The following is a 24,766-nucleotide window of genomic DNA, read 5'->3' on the forward strand; positions in this document are numbered from 1 at the left end:
AAACGATACAAAACAAAGGAAATCAATTCATTTTGACCGGAAAATAGTTTGTTATAAGTATTCTGTTGTATGAGATCTCCTTTGATAGGCCGAGAAATACATCGAGCTTCACGATACTCGGGAAAGACAGTTCGAACGCTTTTCACCTGCACATGCTAGTACTGCAGTGCACATCAATACACGAACAGAAACTCACCTCTTCCTTGCAGAAAAATGATGCAATAACGTTACAAAAAACACACACAACACTCTAAAAATCATTTCATACTTGGGAGGCAAGGGACAAGCGGATGAAGAAGAAGAGAAAAAGAAGCAGACATTGCACAACGGAACGCTTCTACCCCGATTCGAATCGAAACAGGGTACTGGAGTGTAGTGGCAGCTGGCTACAGTGTGCAGCTAAGCTACTGTACTAACGCTCCCCAGCCGCCCACAACATGGGGATACAGTCAGTACCACGGCGATCGAAGTAAACATCCAGGGTCCGTAGGCGACAGGGATTCACGCGGGCGAAGTTCCGTTCGGTGTACACAGTTCGCAGGCAGCGAATTGCGTGAGCGCACACAGAGCTCTGCAGCATTCCAGTCTGGCACGTACTGCGAATAACATGTGCGTCAAGGGTCAGTCATTTTCACGAAGAGGTGCGTCACCATTTTGACTGGTTAATGCGTCAATGTCTCACAGAGGTGGGTCACTTTTTGTGACGGAGGGTACGTCATGGTACCTAAAAGGTATGACGCACATTGGTACTTTGACGCACCTATCCCGGGGGTCAAGAGGTGCGTCATACAAATGACAGCTGCATAAGTTTGGACCAACCTAACTCTACCGATACATTTTGGAATGTATTACAAAGTTAAAGTGGTGCATTTCATGGTATATTTTGCATACTATATTTGCACTTACATTACAAATTACCATGTGGAATGCTGTAGTATGTCACCCTCAATGTGAGTGCACCAACAGTGATATTATTGACTATGAGAGAGAATTACAGGGTGACCATCAGACAGGTGGGAACTATATACCCAGGCTTTTGAACTCCATATTTCTCTCTGGTGGCATCTGCAGGAGTCACACAGTGCAGGTGGCTGCTATAGACAGGTGGCCACTAAGACAGGGTTGAATGCATGAGGGCATCAATCTATATATACCATGCCTATTGTCATGACTGGCAGCCCAAGACAGCTTCTTATATCATATAGAGTTTGGGTATCAAAATTGATAGTGTTTGGGGATACCACCAATCTTTTTCATACAGTTGAAACTGTGGTAGCTGGAAATGTTACTGAAGCCAAATGTCCCCGTTGACATGCCAAGAAAATAAAACTGAAGGTGTGTATGATGAGAACAATCCTTTATTGTTGACAAGGCAGACATGCAGGGAATAGGCAGTAGCCCTCTTAAACCCTCTTAATAGATTCACCATCTTAAAATGCCATTGACAATGTACATAATAAAGCTCTCTGCACGACTAAAAGGGTTCATGGTTTGGTTGTTCTTGACAACATGTCTTGCTCATGGCACGCCAGAGGAAGGAGTCCTAAAACATTCTTGTTCACTTCAAATCACTCTAAAAAATGGCCCAATATCACTCTTTTTTTTTTTTTTTTTTTTTTTTTTTACAGTCATAACACCCCCTAGAATATCATGACTGGCCTATGAACCTTGATAACTAATGGATGAACACAATTAGCAACCTTGCAAATCTCCCTGTATGTTAACAATCTGAACTGAGAAACAACTTGTTAGCAAGAGATTTCAATGACTCAAGGTTGAGCATTTTGAACGCCATTGCTCCCCTCAAAACACTGTAAGTTTCTACTTCCTACTTAGATCTCACACAAATACAGATATCAAATAAAACTTTGAATGTTTACTCTAACATCATCTTACTGCTCATCTCTAACCCTGCATATGATACATGGCTCGTTTTACGAATGGCTGATCAATATTTTGTTTTGGTTTCAAGAGGTTAACACTAATAGTTTAAATGAACCAAGGCCTAGTACTTGTCAAACGTAATGTCAATTGTTCTTTGTATTGTAATGGAGATGTTCAGCATTCCTTGGTCAGTCCAGAGATCATTAATTAAACACATGAATCTCCCCTAGCAAGTATAAGGCAACAAAAAGTAGTAAGTATAAGGACAAAAGTCCGCAGGAGCAGCAGCAAACTCAACAATCAATTCCTGATAAAAGGAAAGTGTTTTCAAACCATGGTCATACATCCTCGCATATCCTACATAACCAGGCAGTTATAATCACTGCATGAATAAACCGTATCCATCAACAGCAAAACTCAAGAAATATATAAGGAGTTCAATGTTACTTTGACATTTTGTGCCCGTAATTAGGGCGGCCTGTTTTAATGACAGACTTCAACCACAGCCCCATAAACGTCTGGCCTTTTGACCTGGCAGGTGCCAGCTACAACGATGTTGCAAAGAATAGTCAATCAATGGATAATCAGCGCCACAGAACGCTGGTAACAGCAAACTGCATGTGACCTCTGGCTCCTTCCAACTCCAAAATGAAAAATCAATACAATTTCACCAGTCGGCATCATTTCTCTCCACTGCATATCATAGTCTGGGGCAATCAGACCACTTGTATTCAGCTCCTCCGACCAGCCCACTTTAGACCCCGACAAAAATGCATTCCTCCTTAGGTACAGGATGACTGCGAAATGCACATTGGTATTATCAAGGCTCACCCAGTGAGATTTATGGAAATGACGTACAATTGTCAAAGAGGGGGTGGAAGAAAAAAAAATTCTTGCTTACTCCACGGATCGCAGACTGAGGATTGTGCAGTCTAGAATCACCTTGGAGGATTATGATGCCGAGAATCATCTTAAAAAGATAAAGAAGTCTAGACTTAAATGTATCTTGAAGATGCTACGTAAGAGTCTGTGTGCCCACAACACTATCTGCCAGTCATTGTTGCTATATCAAACAATTTTTAATATTTCGCTTTGATTTGATTCGATTTGATCTGGTTTTTGTTAAGTCAGGGAAGGCATCTCAAAAGAAAGATGCATAGAAAAAATTTCTAAAATGAAATCAACAGGTTAGTAAAAGCGTGAGCAAGAATTGTGCAAGTATCTTGTGAGGTAGAGTGGTTTGTTCTACAGTCAATTGACATGACACCTTACTGTGTCCTACAGATATCTTGTACAGCAGGCATTGAGGTCATGAGACAAGATATCATTTAAATAGCATTTAGTGTTAGGTCTGCACACAAAGCAACATAATTATTTCCTGTCAACTTTTATGACAAAATTAATGTTCTTTGTAAAAACAAACAAACAAACAAACAAACAAACAAATACAAAAGAAACACATCTCTTCAGTACAGTCAGTCGGTATAATCAGTCATACCTGAGTTGAATTTCAAGTTTGGAAGAAAAAAAAAAGTAAATCAATTTCAGCTGGGAAACAGTGAGTGTGATGTACATATGTGCACAAAATCTATGAAGCATCCAAATAGCAACAATTTAACCCGTTGAGAACGGTCTGATTTTGCTACAACACGCATTTCCCACAGACCCCTGCCTAAGTATACTCGGGACTCGTCCTCAACGGGTTAATACACTGTCTACTCAATAGCACACCAAGAAAAAACAGATTTACATTGTATTAACAAAATCTAAATAAGTTACTCCTTTCAAGCAAATCCACTCCTCATACTCAATATTGAAAAGAATTCACATACAAAAATTAACCACGTTTCTCTGATAAGATAGACCCTCTGTGAAAACATTATAATCACTTTCAAATTGATTACCCACACTCTGAATATAACAAATTCATTTACCTAAAATCAGCTTCAATCGTACGACAGATGCACTGATTTGTAAAAAAAAACAACAACAACAACAATACACCAACAAATGACAATCATGTTGCTAATATTGCATTGCCTTGGGCCTTTGACGACAGAATAGCCTATAGTGGCCAATTGGCATCATATTCACTTTGCCTATTACACCACTGCCTGGCATGGAGGGTATTTATAAGTATCATGCCACATGTATGACCACATCACTGTCTCCTATAAACTTCCACTCGCCGGCTCCTCAGTATGACTAAAGATAGCCGGTTGCAAATCAATGAGGTGTCACCCGACACAAATTAATCATCTCAAAATCGGAGTGTCCTTGTTTGGCGCACAAAAGACTAGTATAACGCTCACAGATGCAATTATACTCTGAATGATGAGGCAATACCATGTACACCTTCCACGTACATACAAGTACATGTAACAGTATACAGTACAGCAAAAGTGCAATGGCACTTTTTTCCCTCAAGTCTGTCTCAAAATGACTTTGTTAAATTTTGTTATCATGAGAATACATAAGGCTAATAGAGAAAATCCACACCACCGTACCAAAATACCATCTTGATGCTCAAATTACAATGAGACTTTTGTTCACAAGTTCTCTTGTCAAAGTCACATGAGATTTGTATTCTTTCCAAAGCATGACAGAGAAGGTTCATCATTCAGAAAGCTCCTTTCAATGCTGGAATAATTCTAAAAACTCATTAAAACCAATCATTTTAACTGTATTTTCCTCTGACTGCCCTATGCATGAGGGTAGCATCATAATTGATTTTCATGTCATATTCATAGAATGCGTCAAACGTTTAACCATGTCATATTCATGGAATGTGTTCAAAAGTTGAACAAGTACAAAACATTCATCTTCACCATTCTTACTTCACACATGACATTTCAGATTATACAACATGTAGATCTTAAACATTAAAATCGGCTACAAATGCTAATCAAGTATATAAACTGAATGCCACAAAATGAAAATGAGATCTCAATTTTAGGCAGACTCTTACTGCACTTTCACAAGATGTTTATAATCAGTGGGGGGGGGGGGGGAGGGGGGAAGGGGGGAGGGGGGTCTATGGCATAAGTTCATTTATGAGAGCATTCAAACCATGCATACTCTATTAACCCACTGACTCCAGCAGATTGAGTTTCACTCTCACATCAGCATTGGTTCTCGATGGAGAGATAAACTGGTATACCCCACACTAACAGCTCAGGGGTTAAGTGCCTATCGATATCAGACAAGGCCATACCATTGCTAGGTGCTTGTGAATCTTGTCTTCCTTCCTCATTTGAATTTCAAAAACAAAAACAGAAAACAGTTCCTTTTCTCGTTATTCGGACGGGATGTACGTGCATACCTTGCAAATCAGGTTTCGGTCAGTCGCATAAAAAAAAAAAAAGCAGGTCTCTAGGTATGATAAGAGAAACAATAATGCTGCATTTCTTTTCCTGAATATGCTCCTGAAACACAGGCAAAGTAGATCATGTGTTTTAATGCCCCTTATAGAATCTGTAACATTTTGATTTCATTTCAATATCTGTACTCGATGTCCACTAACCATTCTCCTCCATCTTTATATTTTTTTGGTTTGTTTTTGTTTTATTTTTGCAGCACATTTGGAATTGAAAGTGCTGACAAAGAATGATAAACATGACGTACGTATACATTATACACAGTCAGACTGGTCATATGTGATTTATATGCTACTGGATATGTGACTTTTTAGTTCTCCTCCATACCTGCTCTTCATGTTACGCTCTTTTTTGCCTCCCTGAGACTGTCCCAGATTTTGAACAAATTCAAGCCTTACACAGTACATGATCTTGCAAACTTTCATATTTCCTACATAACCTTACAGCTCCTCTGCCCATCAATATGCTAATAAAGTGCACTGTCGCACGCTTAATGCACTTCCGAGACCTAATTACACAAGACGTGACGGCCGAGAAGAAATATCCCTGGGCTAATCCACTTGTCAATATCAAATCGCACTCCATCGCACATGTACATCTCGACATACAACCATTCAGAGGATTTCGTCAGAAGGCATATCATTTCTTCTCAATTTTGACTGCCACATTCCCTCCTCCAACAATGCTAAGTTCTTTCAATCTAGAGCATGCGCATGACACCATCTTGTTGTGCTAAACGGAATTGCAACACAGTGGATCACTTTCAGCCCCGATTACACAAGTTTCAGAATACTACTGGAAAATATACTTATTTTGCAAGAACTGTGCTTGTCTCCCAATATTGTAAAAATGAGGCACTGGGTGACGGACGGAAAAGTGCACTCTGATATGACAATAAATCGTTCAAAGTAGCTCTTTTTATGAAATATGAAATTCAATAGACTAATGAAATATGTGGCTCTCCCTGGTTTACTCTGATAACAGTAAATCATCTCAGATTTGTACTAAACCAAGCTATCAAATTCCATTATCATCACGAAACTGCTGGTTGGTCGTTTAGAATCACTGATGATTGTAAACATTTCAGAAAATCACACAAAGCAACGTCCCCAGTCAGAGCAAATTCAAGAAAAATGCCCAAACCAAGAAGAATTCAGCATAATCTGATTTGATGTAGATATCCCATGTCAATGCAAGCTGCAACATGCTGTTAAAATTTCACCAAGGTCAAGTGAGCTGCAGGAGGGTGACCATTATTACACAGTTGATATACACAGCACTTGACGATAATCATACAGCACACACCTCTCAACGGCAGAATCAAATTCCATATGCCAAACATCCTTTGACTCTCCATCTCTTTTGAGGATGCATGTGTGTGTGTGTGTATGTATGTGTGAAAGAGGGAGAGGGAGGGAGGGGGGAGGAAGAAAATTAACTCAAAATGCGGCCCGAAATCCTTTCACGTTCATCCCCCTCTCCTTCATATTCATAGGAGCAGCAGTAGGATGACAAGGGGAGCTGGCGTGTGCTGGCAGGCTGATAACCATACCATACGCGACCTGGAATTGACCTCCAACCGGACCAGTTTTCACTTAATGAAGGCTGCTGCCGAGGCCGGCCGCATGCGAGTTCAGTTCGGAACAAGGTACTACACTTGACATCCGTTGGAGCCATGCTTTTTCCAGCTATCCTACACAATGGTTGTACTTGTGTTCCATATATGCAAATGTACAAAGATTCTACTCGTGAACTCGACAGAGTTCAACCATTCCACAATGGTGCATCCCAGCGTATACCAGCCTTCTTGACGGCAGCCATCCTCTGCAACAATGAAAGGGAGAGCTGGAGGAGGAGGAGAGAGAGGGTGACCTTTCTCAATGTCACCAAAGGAGGAGGAAATTGAAAATACTCTTCCTGCTCAGGCTTAAATGGCCATGAACCCTGTACTGAAAACTTGTCTTGAGCAGAAGGTATTAACATTTCCATAGAATGATTAAAACAAAATCAAAAACTGAAAGTTACAAGGTGGAATCTATGAAGAGCACAAATAGTACAGCAACCAAAAAAAAAAGGGGGGGGTAAGTTGCAATTACATGTATGACCATGCAAAAATATTGTGGAGAGGAGGTACTGTAAAACATGAAATATTCGCGGCATGAATTTTTCGCGAATTGGAGCCGACAGCCTTTTTCGTGGCATGAAATTTTCGCGAAGTGCCACTGGCGTTCAATGCATATAATGTAAACATGGGCTTTCGCGTGCATTTTAATTTCGCGAATCTTGGCGCTCGCGAAATTCGCGAAATCAAAGTGCACGCGAAAATTCCTTGTTTTACAGTACATGCAGGGTGTTGATGAAAGGAAGAATTATGACATTTTTTTTTTTCTTCGTGATACACCTATAAGGCAGAGATTCTACATCCTGTGGCAGTCTTATGATCACTGCCCTTGTGTGGCAGTTCAAAGTCAAAAACTCCCTCATGCCTTTCTCCTTCACCCTCTCTGCGATCCTCCTCCCCCTTTCCCCTCCCCCTTCCCGTCCTTCCCTTTCTCACTTGCTCACTAACCAACCTTTGTAGCTGGCCAGCATCCTCATCACCTCACCGGTTGCCTAGCAACAGGTCAGCCATGTGTGAAAGTACAATTGGGAGCTCTGAGCGAGAAGAGTGCTAGGAATACTGCTGTGATTGTCCAGACGTGAAGCGCACAAATTATCCTGGTAAGAGGCAAAGCACAGGATCTGCCCAGCACAAAACAATGCTCATTTTCTGAACAGCTGGGTGTTGGACTAAGCATTTTAACCAATTCAATCGCTGTAAAGAAATGAATACTATCCATTATTATGTCTTTGGCCATAAATCCTCACATGCCACATGAACATAGAACGACATTGACAAAGTTACATTGACATTTCAGTGGCACTTTCTCTTTCCACATTCAAATCTGCTCATTAACCTCATGTCAAGTGAACCAGTCCAAACCCAAGCACATAAAAAGTGTAGGAAAGCATCTTAATTTAAATATCAAAAGCAAAACTTATATGACTTGTCCTATAAAGACATTATGCGAGTGAATGCAATTTACAATCACTTACTTCCTACTGCCCTGACTCAGCCAAAAATTCTTTCCTTGCCTGCGACACTCTACTGTAAACTGTAATCTTCAATACTAAAAATAGATTGAGCTTGCACAAAAAAATTCTTTAAACAATACTGTCACAGCTATTTCTTTACGTCAGCACATCATTTTTGCTTTCATGATTTGCGCAATATGCACAAGTATTGACTAGTGGGTATTTTTTATCTAAACAATCTCTACATTAATATGGACTTTCTCTCACTCTCTCTCTCCATATACATGTATAACATAGTATCCATTCATACAAATATTTATATACCTGTATCAAAACTACTCACCTAAGCTTGTTCAATTATTGCCTGATAACATTATTATAGCTTTCCAAATGACTCTTGCGTATTCTCAAATAACTTTTCTGATGATGTCAACCCATTGCTCTATAATAAGTTCTACTCTATAATATTCATAGATCATGCTTTACAAAAACCTGACATAAAAGAAAACTGCAGTTTCCCAGCAGGAAATAACATCATTCTCCAAACAGTCAAAATTTGTGCTTAGTTCAGGACAATGGGAAAACCCTCCCATGACTAAATTCTCTGGGCAAAATGTACTGCACAGAGTTCTATCATGCAAGAAATAATGCACTATTAATCGAAATCACCAATTCTTCACGAAAATACAGTTGTATAATGAAACAAAATCTTGTTCTTGTTTGCAAATGTTATATGATTATCTTCATACATAAATTAACAATATAAGATCTGCACAGTCATATTACACTGAAATGGTACGAAGTCCAGCCTCAGATTGGACACACAGTACAGTTCAGCTTAAGTGAGCCCTGTTCTTCAAATACCTGGTACATGTGTGCACCTTGACAGTATTTACTTACCTGTATGACACAACATGGAAGACAGATTATGTACTATTTGATCTGACAGAGTCCATACGCTGTGCGGGGATGCGTACATACCCAGAAATGGTACAAATTACGTGGAGTCTCCATTCATGTCCCATTTGTATTTTTTTTTTTTAAATGCTGTTTCCGGCCATGACAGCTGGTGTGAACTACTGTATTGCCTGTTTTATGACCAGCTCTGATCCAGTTACTGAGCTGTTATATCATCAGACTATGAATTATTAGAAAACAATTATTGTAAAGCCAAAAATATTTGTGTGTGTGTTAATTTCGCCAGAGCCAAGATTCAGGAAGTTGAAATGCCCACAAAAATTCTTGTTAAGGACTTTGTGCATTGAAAGCCAGTGGCAATGTGCAAAAATTCCATGCCGCAAAATATTTCTGACATTACAGTAATCACTAATCATTACATGAAAAAAAAGAAAAAAAAATATATATTTAGGCAGAAACTGTATAAAGGCAAAACAATCGTGGAGTTAAAACCCAAGCATGTAGACATTAATTCATCATTGTCAAGTACAAATGGAAGACATAATTTCTCTGCCTTTCCTTTATTCCACTGGACATCTTTCTGTTTTCCTCACGTGGGATATAGACAATTGGAGTGAAACAAGCTGGATTTCCACTATGCTGCAATTCCAAGCAATTCACTTCCCCTGCAATCCAGACCCACTTCTCTTCCAACTTCGCAAACATTGCTATAAGAGTCTGATGACGTCATGGAATTTGTCCACCAGTGAGTCCGTTTCAGGACACGTTCCCCTTCCACAAGGGATACCTGGATTAATCTACTGGTACATCATGTATACATGTATGTCTGCAGATTTTAAGCAAACACACACCTTGTACAGACAAGAGTATGTACAGGGCAAGTGTGTGTGCTTGGAGAAACATCATTCTTACCATTATATCAAACAAGGCTTCTTGCTGCACCCATAGTGCCATGAGGATCAGAATATCAAACTATTAATCTGAGGCATTGGAAAAGCTCATCCAGTGAGATTTGAACCAGTGAGCTTCTTATATTTGCCAGGCAGCATGAAAACCACCATGCTAGATGAGGTGTCAAATGAACAGGAAATGATCATAAGCGTGTTCTATACCAGGCTCCACAGCTTTAAATATTCATGAGTTGTGGTTGGAAGAACTAATTTGATTGTTCACAGTGGCACTTCCAAAATCAAATTATGCCTGGCGGTAAGATTACTGCATGGCGAAGCAAGTACGAGACAGGTTTGAGTCTCAATAGATTATCAGTAACTGTTGCAACCTGTGAAATTAACAGATCGAGTGCCCAATCTTTATCATACAGGTAGCACAACAAATGAGCTTGAATATGGCTTGCATAATTTTATGCAAGACATATTCAAGCTCTTTCCACAAACCAGTAATATGTGTTCCTTCTTGCCCTCTGTACAGTTGTATATTAATCAGCTAAAAGTGAGAAGCGAAGGAGGTAATTCAATGTGACCCACTGTTAGATGACAATACTGATAATCACATTGCTACATGTACCTCCTGAAGAACTTGTCCCATTTTGCTTTCACAGTGCTATATCCTTGCCCTCTTGGTCTAATTCCACACCCTTCAATCAAAAACATACCAGGTGTACTCTGAAAGGTAAACACCCTTGAAAATCATACGCCTTTGTCATATGTTTCACTGTATGTTATTAAAGGTAATGAAGGATTGGTTTATACTCTATGCCAACTTGTGATTCTAAGCCTTTAACATCATACCCATACATTTGTACAAGCACACTGGCACAGAGTTAATGCCTACACAATTGCAGCTTGGAGGTTTGTTTTCACACGAAGCATAGCAAAGAGGGGCAACAGCAGGATTATGCTCATTTCACAACCATGCCAACACCTTGGAATCACTGGAGCCCAACCTCCTTAACTGTGTGGTACAAACACACACACACACACACACACACACACACACACACACACACACACACACATCGCAGGTGTCATATCATGGATCTCAAGGTCCCCAAGGCCTTTGATATTGTTTTACATCAGCAGCCGTCAATGGGCTTGTGAGATGAAGGCTAATCGTGTTGGCTCACTTTGTACCTTTGTCCTATCAGGCATGGAACAAACATTCAACAAGGTATCAATTCATTGTTCCTTTTTTTTTTTTTTTTTTTTAGTCGAATAACATCAATCAAACAAATAAGATCTGAGGGCACAACCAGAGCATGTTAACTGCTACACACATATTATATCTAAGATAATTTGAATGGCTTCCCAGTCACTCTCCACGCACCTTCCAGCTGTGGCAATCCCTATTGGTAGTTATATGTAGAGTGCTCACTATTAAAAACACTGCACGTACAATTGTATGTTCATTTGCCATTGTGTCAATAATAGTCATTCATCTAGTTTCCACTCATATAGTTTTATCACATGCACACTGCCACATTGGAAGCATACCCAGCCTGTCCCGTCATTCTTGGTAATGAAACCTCATCAAGACAAATTGTCTTCCTTACGGAAACGTATGTCCCACTTTTACACAGCGCTATATCCTGGTTCCTTTGCACAATACATGGTTGATATCTGCAGGGCTTGCTTTCACAATTTCCCATTTGAGCCTCATGCCATATTTCATATCATATTCTCAGTTTGCTTGCATTTACATCATTAGGCCTATAGATATCAGTCTTATATACAGCCATATCACCAATATCTATACATTTAGACATTCAAATTAAAGATTTTCTCCCTTCCAACAATGTAAATCAATGCTCTCCTCTGAATAACATGATCTTAACATCTGGGGGGTGATTCATCAACGCTTGTCAGCGCCGACAACTGTCGGTGCTGACCAATTTCAGCAAAATCCTTGGTTTTGATTGGCTGAGATGCTCTGGTCACTGACTGTTACTATGGTGATTCAAGTGGTCAGCGCTGACAAATGTTGATGAGACACCCCCCAGATCTCTCATTTCAATTGGTTACCATGGTGATGCTAATATCCATGCTTGCGATGCTGTAGCTGATAATACACTTCATCAGTCCTCCTCTTTCTTGCATTAAAGACCAAATGTGTGACAATGCCATGCCAGAAAATTGCCTGAAGCCATCACTGAATGCATTGGTTTGTAACAATACAATTAACCGGTAATTACTCCCTGGGGTTGATTAGACAACCTACAATTGTCTGAAGGGAATTTCACACCATAGACAATAATTTGGGAACCTGAATTTTTACTTCAAATCATCACGTAACAAAGTTTTCTTACAACCCTGTTCGTTGTAATGGGATCACTTTGTAGAGACATCTATGAATAGACAGAAAGACAAGCTCCATGCAAAAAGCTAGAAAACCAGATTGACACCTACATTGTAGATAAGATACATGTGTATTTAGTCTGCACTTTGGTTTTGTTTTATGGCTGACATTACCCTGACCATGTCAGCAGTTTCACCGCAGCACAAATGTACACTGTATTCAGGGACAGCTAGCTGTGTACCATCAATTAATTCCTTCACAACAATGCCAATAATCAGTCATATAGCATGTAGAAGTCTCTCCAAGTGAGACATACAATAATCATCCCTTACATCACCAAAATTCAGTATACGACTTGAATCTAACCTCAACTCATTAGCCCAAACTCAACAAGCAATGGTGACCAAGTCACAAGACTTGGACGCTTCATAAAACGAGAGACAGTGTCAGGCCACAAAAACATCATTAATTTGCAGACCTCTCAGCATACAATGAATACTAGTTGGCAGACCTTTCTTCAGAAATGAGTCAAGGCAGTAATGATCTAAAGATAGCTACTGAATCACACATACGGACCCATCAAGCTGCAATCAGGTCTGCATTAGCCCACATACAGACCATCACACTGATGTGTCCGTCTCAATTGTAATGCCAACACTCTCTCCGTTCCATCCGAGAGGCATGTTAAAGGGACGCACTTGGATTTCGCCTAATTGTACTTCAGAGCTCGTTCCAAACACAAGTCACAAAACAGCTGTTATTTCGTTTGTTATAAAGAATTTATGAATGGCAAGTTTTGCCTTCCTTCTTATGGTAGAAACCACATTGTACACTGGATCATGCAATTAACTTGGCCACTTATTGGTTTCAAAATTCACTCACTACATGGGAATAGTATAGGGAAGTTGTTTTTCATGTTTGTTTGCTTGATGTTATATGTACATAGTATCCAATCTAAAATTATATCAAAATGGCATATTAATGTTTTTGTCCATATTGTGATAGGGCTTCTATGTAGCAATTGACCCAACAACCAATACCAGTGTTGGGGGGGGGGGGGGGGCAAAACTATGGTAGTGTTCCTGGCCACCACAAGTTTTTTTTTTTTTTTTTTTTTTGGGGGGGGGGAGGTGTTTTTCTACACTCTTTGTGAGAACTGGCCTGGCCGCCTTATCAAACTGGGGTGACCACTTTCGCCCTTCCCACTGTAGTAAACAACCAACAAAGTTGAGACCAGGAAACTCTTGACTGTAGACAAAGGCAAACCAACTATCAACCTCTCTCTCACTCTCTGGGTGAGTTCAGGGATCCTCCAGGCCAAACAAAGAGAGGTCACCTGGCCAGACATTTATCAAAGAACAATGGGAGGTTGGGGTCTTGCACTGGCCTCACTTCAGTCACTGCTTCTCATTTTTCTGGTTATACATATTTGTACAACTTTATAGGACTATAGAGTTGTACTGTATCAATGTGACCAGATCTGTTGATTATGCATCTTCAGTCCCATTCAGGTTTAAGCTACAATAACATGTTACAGAGGAAACACTTTTGAAAATAATTCTGATTACTAGTACTTCATTTTTGTTATCTTTCATACCTATATTTATCTATTTATTGTCATTTGATTATTCATTTATTTATTTATTTATTTATTCATTCATTCATCTACATAAAATTATCTATAGATCACTTTTACGTTATCTATAGATCACTTTTAATCCATTGTGAGAAATTGTGGAGTTCTCTTTTATAGAATTCCGTAATAGATGGTTATGTCCCTTGACTTGTTGACTGATAAATGGGATATCAACTTGGACATTACACGTATATTCCTACATCATCTTTAATTCACAGGTTAAATCAATGTACAATAAAGTAAATTATGTTACAAGTGTCATGCAATAGGCTCTTTCAGTATTACTCTCCAGAGGCATTTGTATTTCAAGGACTACTTTAAATTGAGACTAAAGGACTAGCCTGTTACTACCAGTATTCCATATTATATTATGTGCATGAGGTACAGTTGTATTAGTGAACAAATGATTGTCTAGAAGTCACAATGAATGGAAGGTGTGAAAAGTACAAGCATTTAAAAAGCAAAATTAGGCAGATTGAAGAACATGCTGACCTTTTCTGTAATAAGTCACTGTACAAATGTGAATTTTCATGAATTTCGTGCAACCAGAAGCTACCATGAAAGTAAAAGCATGCAAATATTTTTGCTTGTTCTATGTACCACTATGTAATTTCTTCATAAACAAGAAATTTATCTTAGTCGGCAGAGTGCAAAAATTTACTACTGTGAAAATATACCCTGCTTTTATAGTATTGTACAAAGTAGCTTTCCCCTACTTCTACAAGCAGCTCCCTGCAAACTGAGCCATGATGCTTAATAGTAAGGTGGGTCATTTCGCAAACACACAAGTGCCACTTTGTTTCTCTAGCTATCTGGTACTTAAAGGGTGTGTACAGTTCTGGTCGAGGTGAATATTTAGCTTTTAACGTTTTGTGAGATATTCAGAAACCACTCTATGAGATGTCAAAAAGCATGCAATTCTAAGGGGTATCAAAAGTTTATTCGATGAAAATCGGTTTTGAAATGGCTGAGATATCCAAAAACAAGGTGAAACAAAGAGATACTAATAAAGTTGGGGCATGTCGCCTTTTATTATGAGCACTTTTTTGGATATCTCAGCCATTTGAAAATCAATTTTCATCAAATAAAGGTTGAATCCGCCTTAAAATTACATGCTCTTTCATATTTCATAAGAGCCTTTTCATTATCTCACTTAGGAATGTTCAAAACATGAACACCTACCTCAACCAGTACTGTACAATGCCTTTAAAAATGTACCTCTACAATTGAAAAATCTCTGAAGAACCTTGCAAAACATTCATATCAGGAATTCCCCTGTTGGTAATCCCATGAACGCTACATCTTTTTTTCTTTGTTTCTGTCTTTGTTTTCTGGCAAGAAACCTCCAGTGGAATACCCCCATATATTCATAATCACCAGGAGAGTTGCGAAATCCTGACTTGATGTTTACAAAACGTAGATCAAAGTCAGGGTCTTGGACAATTTGACTCATACAATGTTGAAAATTTCCATTGTACTTCTTTCATCAATATTACTGTACGAGTGCTATGTGATGCATGAACACAGGTATAGAATGAGTCTTGCAGACTTGAAATCCTGAGGTACACTGAATTACTTTGAGGCTGCTTGCCCTCTGCGAAGTTTAACACAATGAAAATAATTTACATAAAGTACAGTTGCATCTTTGCATTAACTAACACAGCAAATCAAGGGAAAAGAAAAAGGGGAGGCCAACTACGTAAGTAAGAATCTTATTCACCAAAACTACAACTGTACATGTTGATGTACAAATGAAAGCAAGTGTGATGATGATCCCTAAATAGTAAAATGAAAAAAAAAAAAAAAATGACGTTCCTATGAGTTCCAATGAAATCTGATCCGACAGAGTCCAGAGACTCACACCAAGGCTCACTGAGGTGGTACCAATGACAGGAGAGCCCCGGAATCAAAACTGAAGTTATTCTGTTTTTCAGTCAGAAACTCAACAGACTGTCATAGTAGGATGGCTGGACACGCCCAATAGTTGCACAACACAAGTCTAACACACATTGGATAAACTCTACATTTATTGGACTGACTCGACACTTATCCGACAATGACTGGACTTGATACTGGAAATGGTGTTTGACGGCGACCTAAGATCTGAGCTACTAGTAAGTTCTTTCATCAGACGATCTTGCCACATCGGATCACGACCGACATGTCTGATACTGATCTGATATTCGACCAACACAAGTCGGATTCATCAGACTGCCATCGGTTACACTTCGGTGGGTGTCCAGAAGCAAATAACTTTGCTTCAAAGGGGTGACCACTGAGAAAAAAGCTCTGTGGAATACGGGTATCACACAGAATGTGGAATACGGGTATCACACAGAATGTGAAACAAAAGAGACAGATGTGGGGATGCAATGGAAGGACACATCTGAATAGGAAAGGAATGAAGGTGATCAGAGAAATTAAAGTAGAGGTCAAATGAGAAATGGTGACAACCTAAAAATCTAGATACAAACTGAACTAAATGGCAAACTTAAACTTAGCTGTCTCACATGCATAGTACAGTTGTTGTTGTTGTTTACATATGTATGTCAAGATATATAACAAAACTCTTGGGATATGATTCGGCACGCCGTACACCGGGGTACCGTTGTAACCCGGGGTACCGCGTTGTATAGCGCCATCTCATGCCCATTATTTATAATGCGTATCCGAATTCAGATACGCCGATTCCGAATTCGAGTACGGCAAAGTCGTCGCAATGAACTAGCACCAAAGGTGTTTTTCGAAGTAATTTCTAGCACCACACCGTTTTGTAAACATCATCTACCGTAACTTTTATCTTTATAATCTTCTACGCGTGCGCGAATGGTCGATAATAAGATATGAAATGCGAAAGAAAAAGGTTCAGAGCAGAAAATAATTATCAGTTGCATGCATTAATTGTTGCATAATCACAAATAAGAAAACATTTTTGTGCATAATATTACTACAATAATCCTAAAAAATATTTTGACACATTTTTTGGTAAGCCAGGGTACAGCACTGAAAAAAAAAATAATTAATTCAACAAAATGGCGAATTTTCATTTGGTACCCCAGGGTACCAAATATTGCATCATATAGTGAATGACATTAAGAAAGGAGAGAGAATAAAAAGAAAGAAGAGAGAGGACCTCATAGTCTGTTTTTCATGTGTTGATACGTGTACGGTACTATATATTCTCATACTTTCAGGGTACAACGTAGCAACAGTCTCTGTGAAAAAATAAGGGTTTATTGTTATATTAATTTGAATATAGCATATATAGTATGTCATGTTCTATGGTGAAAATTCAATGCATTGGGAACCCAACAAGACTGCGCTTTAACAATGCATAAAATTAACTTTCAGTCCCCTCAATATTCACAGGTCTGGTGCTTCACATGCAGCAGAACGTGCCTGTTGTGAATCACGTGCGTTGTCGCCAAAGGCTATAATTTACTTCTGAGTGATTTGCAATTTGCATCTGGGCAATGATGGAGGTACAGTGTAGTAGTGATTACATGATGCATATTTGAAATTAATCGTACGCGCAATTAAAAACTACACAGAAAAGAAGGGAATCTTCAACTAATTTCAGCCTACCAACATAGCAATGCAATGCACTTAATTTTGATATGAGTTCTGTGCACCTGCGCACTTTTGTAGCCTCCTTGTAAAACCCACAAAATTAATCTCTAACCTTATTGACCACACACTGCCTACAATGTTGCTCAGAATACAATGGCAATATTGATTCTGTGTGGGGATGTGGGCAGTGCAGCTAGCTGTATAATAAGCAGGTAGGGTCAGTGCTGGTTGGGAACATCAGCATTCTGGGGAGTGAAATGTTTGTGATGATGGGGGGGGGGGGGGATCTCAAAAGAAGTTATGTCAATCTAAAAGTTAAGATCAACTTAAAACAATGGTATGCCATTGGTTTCCCTATTCAGTTTTAACTAATGTTTTAAGAATCCACTTCAAATTGTTATCAAAAATTTACATTCTATCTGAATTCTTTTATCCTCAATTTTATTTTGCATATTAAGGCCTAAAGTCTTCAAAATTGTAATTCTTAAATGTAAGTTTGAATATCACTAAAGACATACACAGCATATCATAATTTTCAGCTGATCTTAGAATATAAGATTAACCTGATTTTTTTGAGAAACACACCCACCACCATATAACGCACATTATACGTACATGAACACTCAGCTAGTCTTTAAACCCAGCTACAGAGAGTGGACGTGTATAAGAAACATTCTCTAATGTACACTTATAAATTGGTAAGTGAGCCATTTGACAGAAGTTGGTCGAGTAAAAAAAAAAAAAAAAAAAAAACGGATCGGCAAGTTTGTGAAATAATTTGTAACAAATGCAGTATTCCTTAAAATCTGTATTCAGTAAGATATCTGTTTCTGTCAATGCTTTAGGAAAATGTGTTTGTACCAGTAGAAGAACTAACAGCACACTTCATAGCCATAGTATTGTAATGGTAAAGAGTTATTCCCTGCATTTCAATCTCTCATCGATGAGATGTTGTATAAACATACCAGCATAAGTACTAATATTACAGAATTACAGCAAAAAGTCTATCAAGAGAATATGGGCACGAGTGTGTTGTACTGTAATACCTTACACAAGCCTATTACTTCCATCCTCTGAACATTCGCTCTTCAAAGCACAAACAAAGACTTGCCGCACAAGGATTCACAAACTGTGTGATAAGAGTTAGCTCTGGATGGTAACAAAGACCCAATAGTGTTCCATACGAGTACAGCGCATGGACCACAGGATAACTTGAAACTCAAAGGCTGCCCTGTTACGCAACAACAAAGAAAACAGCTTTGTGTATCTTCGGGTCTGTGGTCAGCTCAGGACAAAGGTTCTATCCCACCATGTGGTCAGCTGGACTTACAGTAGATGCTGGTATAGCTATTCAAATGAGGAGGAAGACATAGACCAACTGATAAAGGTGCTGCCACGTAAAACAAGCTAGGTATCAGAGCACAGGGCAAGCACAGTATGCCTTTCAATAATGGTGCTGTCTCTTCGGATGTAAATTAGAAACAAAATTAATAGCTCAATGACAACGCACTATTATAGTGAACCATATTCACCATGTATACCTGCATTCTGCTCTCGAGTAATTTTGTGTACAAGTGCTCAGTGTCACTACCAGCGCAAACGATGTTTAGTTGCATTGTGGTGTAGGTTTAGGTGTCATGCATAATTCATGACAGAATGCTTTACACCCACTTTATACTCGCGAATAACTAAACTCACTTGTGGGGAATTTTAAAAATAGGAGAGACTTGACTGGTAATGAAACCTAGGGGATTGACTAAATCCTAAATGCCCATTTGGTAAGAGGAAGAAAGCTTTTGTGACTCCCTAAATAAGTGTACACTGATGTACAATTATTGTATACCAATGTACACTTCAAATATTCAGAGTGAATTGGTTTTTGCATTTGTTAAGAAACAATTATAAGCTACAAAATCCATTCTGATATCATATTTGTACTTTAAGATCATATCTTTTTTACCACATCAGCAAGGCTTTGTTTCATCATTTCTTAGTCTCATAGGAAACCTGTATTTTTCTTGCCTCTGATTACAACACAAAAACTCATAACAACAACAACAAGACAAAACAAAACAAAACAAAATAGACAGAGCTCAGCTACCCGCACAGCCTCAATGTCATATGGGTCAACGACGAGAAGTAAACATGAATCATCCATGATTAGCTACGTGGATCACAATTTGGCCTTGTGACATCAATTGGTGTGATCTGCACTATCATCAATCCAGAAGACTGACCTACTTTCCTTCAAGTGTGGAGGTCCCTGCCTGTGCAAAGGTTCACTGTAGGCACATTGTGGGCTTATTATCCATTAGGCACATTGTGGGCTTATTATCCATGAGGCAAAATAGCCAGCCAAGTTCACACACGTATGAAATATCTTGAACATGTCAAGGCTGTGTGTAGTTGACTGATCCTTGTGGCGTTGAAATGGATGAAGGGAAGGCTGAGTCGTGTGGTCAGGCCTGCTTGAACAAAGGATGTACGCAACTTGAACAGGTACTGTAAATATGCAAAGTATTGAGTTGTTGGCTACAAAGCATAATGTGTACAGTATGTGTTGATTCTGATGAAACAATTTAAAACACATAGGCCAACATTTTTGCTACACGATAGATTACTAAAGTCAATGCATCAATGGACACATAACAGCTCTGAATATCATTTCGATGCTTACATGTTTCACCTTGACTTACAAAAATTTGTACATTTATTCGTTAGGCGTACACTAATTATCTAAAGTATGCTTAATTGCATTTCAGAATTCACACTAATCCTGCTGTCAGTCAAGATCTATACTTCTGTGTACTCTTGCGACTCATACAATCCTAGTAGTACAGTAGCTGTTCAAATTCCTTCATAACAACAAAAGATGCAATACATACTACTTTCGATTCCAGATAGTGAATGGTCTTTGCAGATCATAATCTGAAAAAGAGGTCCTACTGTAGGCTAACATGTTGAGCATATGAATCATTATGTACCTGTAGTGGTCGACTACTTTGATCAAAACTGAAAATGAAATCTTCAGAATTGTTTGATCAAAACTGAAAATGAAATCTTAAGAATTGTGTGATTTTAATTCATATTTCACTTTGTGTTCACATAACAGAGACAAACATAACTGAATAACAACAACTGTTACAATACAAATTACAATGACAAATTTGTTTTTCATGACATACTGTACAATGTACTGTAAATGGGCTTTTATAATCATCTAAATTTTCATCCCAGTGTTTAATCACAACTATTAACAACATACAAAAAGCTACATGTATGTATTTACATGTTCATTTAGGGGTATGAATCATGGCAAAGAAAACTTGGTACCGGTATAGAAAGATGATAAAAGGATGGATTTTGTGAATAACCAAAAAACAAAACAAAACAAAAGTAATAGAGATGATAAACAGTGTCATAGTTCATCTATTTTGTCTTCTATTCACTTACTTGTACATGTAAACGTTGATTAAAGCTTTTCAAAAATCATGGTAAGCCCTATCTTATCAGCAATTTTACCAATTTCTTCTTTTATATAATATAAAAACTATTTTTTTAGACTTAATAAATAATTCAAGCAGGGAAATGCCCAACAATGTATACCGTAATACAACATAGGGTTACAATGATGATCACTGAATTTGTAGTTGTAACAATTTACATTTTATCCCAAATTATAATTGGCATAATGTACAAAACAACAACAAACTCTACATGAGCAATCCTTTTCAATATTAGAATACCCAGAAGTGTTGATGTCATATTCTTTTGTTATAGCTTGGGTTGGAACCAGGTGTGCGCGGTAAAACACGCAGGCCAGGTGAGGTTGTTTAGAACCAGTTTCCATGGCAATGAATGGCTATGACATCACACTTGTACGTGTACTGCTCTATCTTTATGAATGAAGGGGATGTAGAAACCTTGCGTCTACATTCCACTTCTTGAGAAAAAAAAGTACCTTCTTATTATTAAACAAAGGAGACTTTGGTATTTTGTGGGTTAAATAAAAAAAAAAATAATCAAAGAAAGGCCTAAGACTTACAAGAGACAAAAGACAAGCCACAAGAAAGGAACACAGATGACCAGCTGTTCACTGCAAGGTGATATTGTGTAGGCCTACATCCAAATAATTCCAGCCCTTCTGTTCAAAGACACAGTGTATGACTTGCAATGGAACCTGCACAGGTGCAGGAGGGCTATGGACAAAAGCTGAGCTGAGGAGACTCACACACAGCCTTCCCCCAGAATCATAATGAATGCAGATAGCGGGGATTATCAGTCACTTGGAACTGGCTGTGCAAATATTCACTCTTCCAGATACAAGATCACTTTAGATCTGTCAGAGTCATTTCTTCTTAACAAAAGACTCTCCTGGAAGCCATAAATTGAGAGAGACATGTATTTTTGTTGTATTCCCCCACAATAAGATTCTACCTGCATAGCTAGCAGAATCATTTACGAGAATTTCTAGGGACCTTAGCTATGCCTATGGTGCCTACTGACGTACTGTACATCAAAATGAAATGATTGGTTCTTTGATAAGCAGTGAAGGGCAGAACAATGAATTGTATGAAGCTAGGTAACGGTGTGATAATTTTCTGAGGTGAACGGTAATATTGAATAACAAAACAACTGAAACACATTCTACTCAGGTCTCAAGAAATACTGTATTTGATAGTCAATCAAGAAAGCAAGGGCGAAGCCCCTTGCATCTGCACTGCAGACAGTGCATAGTGTGAGTACGGGTACGTACGTGATCTCGATCAAGCTAGCTAGCCGCTTAGCCGCATCTTTCGCATTGATTGCTGTGCGAGGTGATGGACGGTGCTGGCTGGCTTGATCGGGGCCATTCAACGCAAGCAATGCGGGCTGATTCCAAACAAAGGGATCGACTTACCACACAACGCCAAACGCCCCATAACCGATTGGACGATCGGGCTCAAATTCTCTTCTAGGCACAGACGAGGCGGCAGGAGAAGGCTGATAGTAGGTCTGAGTTGCACTCAGGATTGCACGATCATGGGCGCTAGAGGACCCGTTAGCGAAAGCCATCTGAGAGTGAGAAATTCTAGAGCCACAAACAGCCATATCACATCGGAGGGAGACGAGCGGGGAGAAACTCGGGCGCAGAGACGCCTTCTCTAGCCGGGCGGCGGCGACAGCGAGGGCCAGCAATTGAAGGTGGACTTTAAAATCCGGTATATCTCAGCAGCGGCATCGACTCATGTCTCCTAATTGCACTGGAATAATGATCAAAGTGAAACTTAGCAGCTGATGTGAGTGTTCACTGACTGTCAACTGAGGTAGAGAAGAAAACACGGATCAAAACGCGGTTAGAGCGGCTCACACTCCCCACATCAACTGGAGCACGGCCACTCTACACACATCACGTCTTTTGCAGTGTGCTCAGCTCACAGGATAAAACACTCCGGAGACACGACTGCTTTTTGCTGCAGCAGAACAAAGCCCTGCTACGATCTCGTTCAACATCTCTCGTTTTCTGCGAGAGTACAGGCGGCACGTGTACTGTTGACACACTGAGCAATTTCTTTGTGATAAGCGTTTACGTGGCTGTACCTCCGAACGCCCAGTCATTATTCAGCTTCATGGAATGTTATATAGTTGGTCACAACAGCCCTAGCTATCACCCAGTCACCGTCCAATCAATACGATGATATCATTTGTGTCATACCATGAGCTGAAATCCAAATCAGTATACCGGCACTAACACGTACACTATCAACACAGTATAACAAAGCATTATTATGATATCACACTGTCTCATAGTTGTATCTAAACGTTCCGATGTACTCGAGTAGGCCTACATGATACAATCTTATTATTTTACTAGATAAATCAAGTCATATGAATGTATACAAATATGGGTGTGATTATTTTCTTTTCTTTCCTTAGACGAAAAGAATCTACAATGATCAAACTTTTGGAAATTCACGGATGTTTGGCCTGCAGCCCCCCCCCCCCTCCCATGTTCCGCGAACCTATTATGATGACTATATAAATAAATACATATGTGTGTGTGTGTGTGTGGTGTGTGTTTGTCATTATTCTATGCACAGAGACAAATAGTATTTGTGACTGTGACAATGCGTTTTTTTAATATTTATATATACATATATATATATATATATATATATATATATATATATATGTATATATATATATATATATTAAGCACACCACACTATAATCGCATTTTCTCATTTCCATTAAACCGAAGCTGAAGAACCGCGATTACCTCACTGATGATTCAGATACAGTTTTATTCTGTTATATGCATTGAATGATAGCTCCACCAAAAAAAAAAAAAAATACAAAATACAAAATGCAAAACCAAAAATTGCATTACTGAATTATCATGTTGAGACGTGTATATTTTTATTTTCTTTCGGCTTCCTTTTAGGGTATTTCCAATAAGTTGAGATGCATTCGGTGCATGATGAGTATTCTTGCTGGCTTCCATCACGAGAACTCACGTGACTTTATTAGTCTGCACGGGTGATTAAATTTAGAAATCTGTATCTGCTGCATAATCCTTCTTACCATTGTATTTGTATATATGACTCTGATCATTGCAGGTGGACGTATAAATTCCTCACACCAAAATTATATAGAGTGTAAAATACGTGATGGATCTGCTGTGATGACTGTATTACTCTGTGATCACAAAATCACATAGGCTCTTGTTACTGAGACCCAAGTTCCTGACACGCCGACACTTTCATTTGTGGTTCATGACAATATAACTTGTTATTTGTTGGACTGCATAGTATTCTCATGATGAGTGCCAGATCATGCTCAATGATATGTTATTGAGTGTGCGAAACGTCTGGATGCAATTTACACCATGTGGAGACACGATCTGTCTTTGTCTATTTCCGGGATATTAAATTATGATAACATGACGTATGAAAAAAAAAAATCAAAACTTTGCTCGGTCTTATTCTATTTCTTCTTCGTCTTCTTCTCATCTTCCTATTTCTTCGTCTTATTGTTATGATATTCATTGTCATTTAATGTTATAATTGTTATT

General features: G+C 38.8%; 1 protein-coding gene across 1 annotated transcript in view; it reads right to left on the minus strand.

Annotated features, from left to right (window-relative positions):
* LOC140227124 (serine/threonine-protein kinase NLK-like) overlaps positions 1–23,026 on the minus strand; it is a 97,329-nt gene extending 74,303 nt beyond the window's left edge. Inside the window, exon 1 of the mRNA XM_072307556.1 lies at positions 22,613–23,026. Coding sequence (XP_072163657.1) covers positions 22,613–22,803 — 191 coding nt within the window. The 5' untranslated portion in view covers positions 22,804–23,026. The remainder of the gene's footprint in view (positions 1–22,612) is intronic.
* Positions 23,027–24,766: the final 1,740 nt, after the last annotated feature.

This window comes from Diadema setosum, chromosome 4 (assembly GCF_964275005.1).
Source record: "Diadema setosum chromosome 4, eeDiaSeto1, whole genome shotgun sequence".
In the NCBI taxonomy this organism is placed as follows: Eukaryota; Metazoa; Echinodermata; class Echinoidea; order Diadematoida; family Diadematidae; genus Diadema; species Diadema setosum.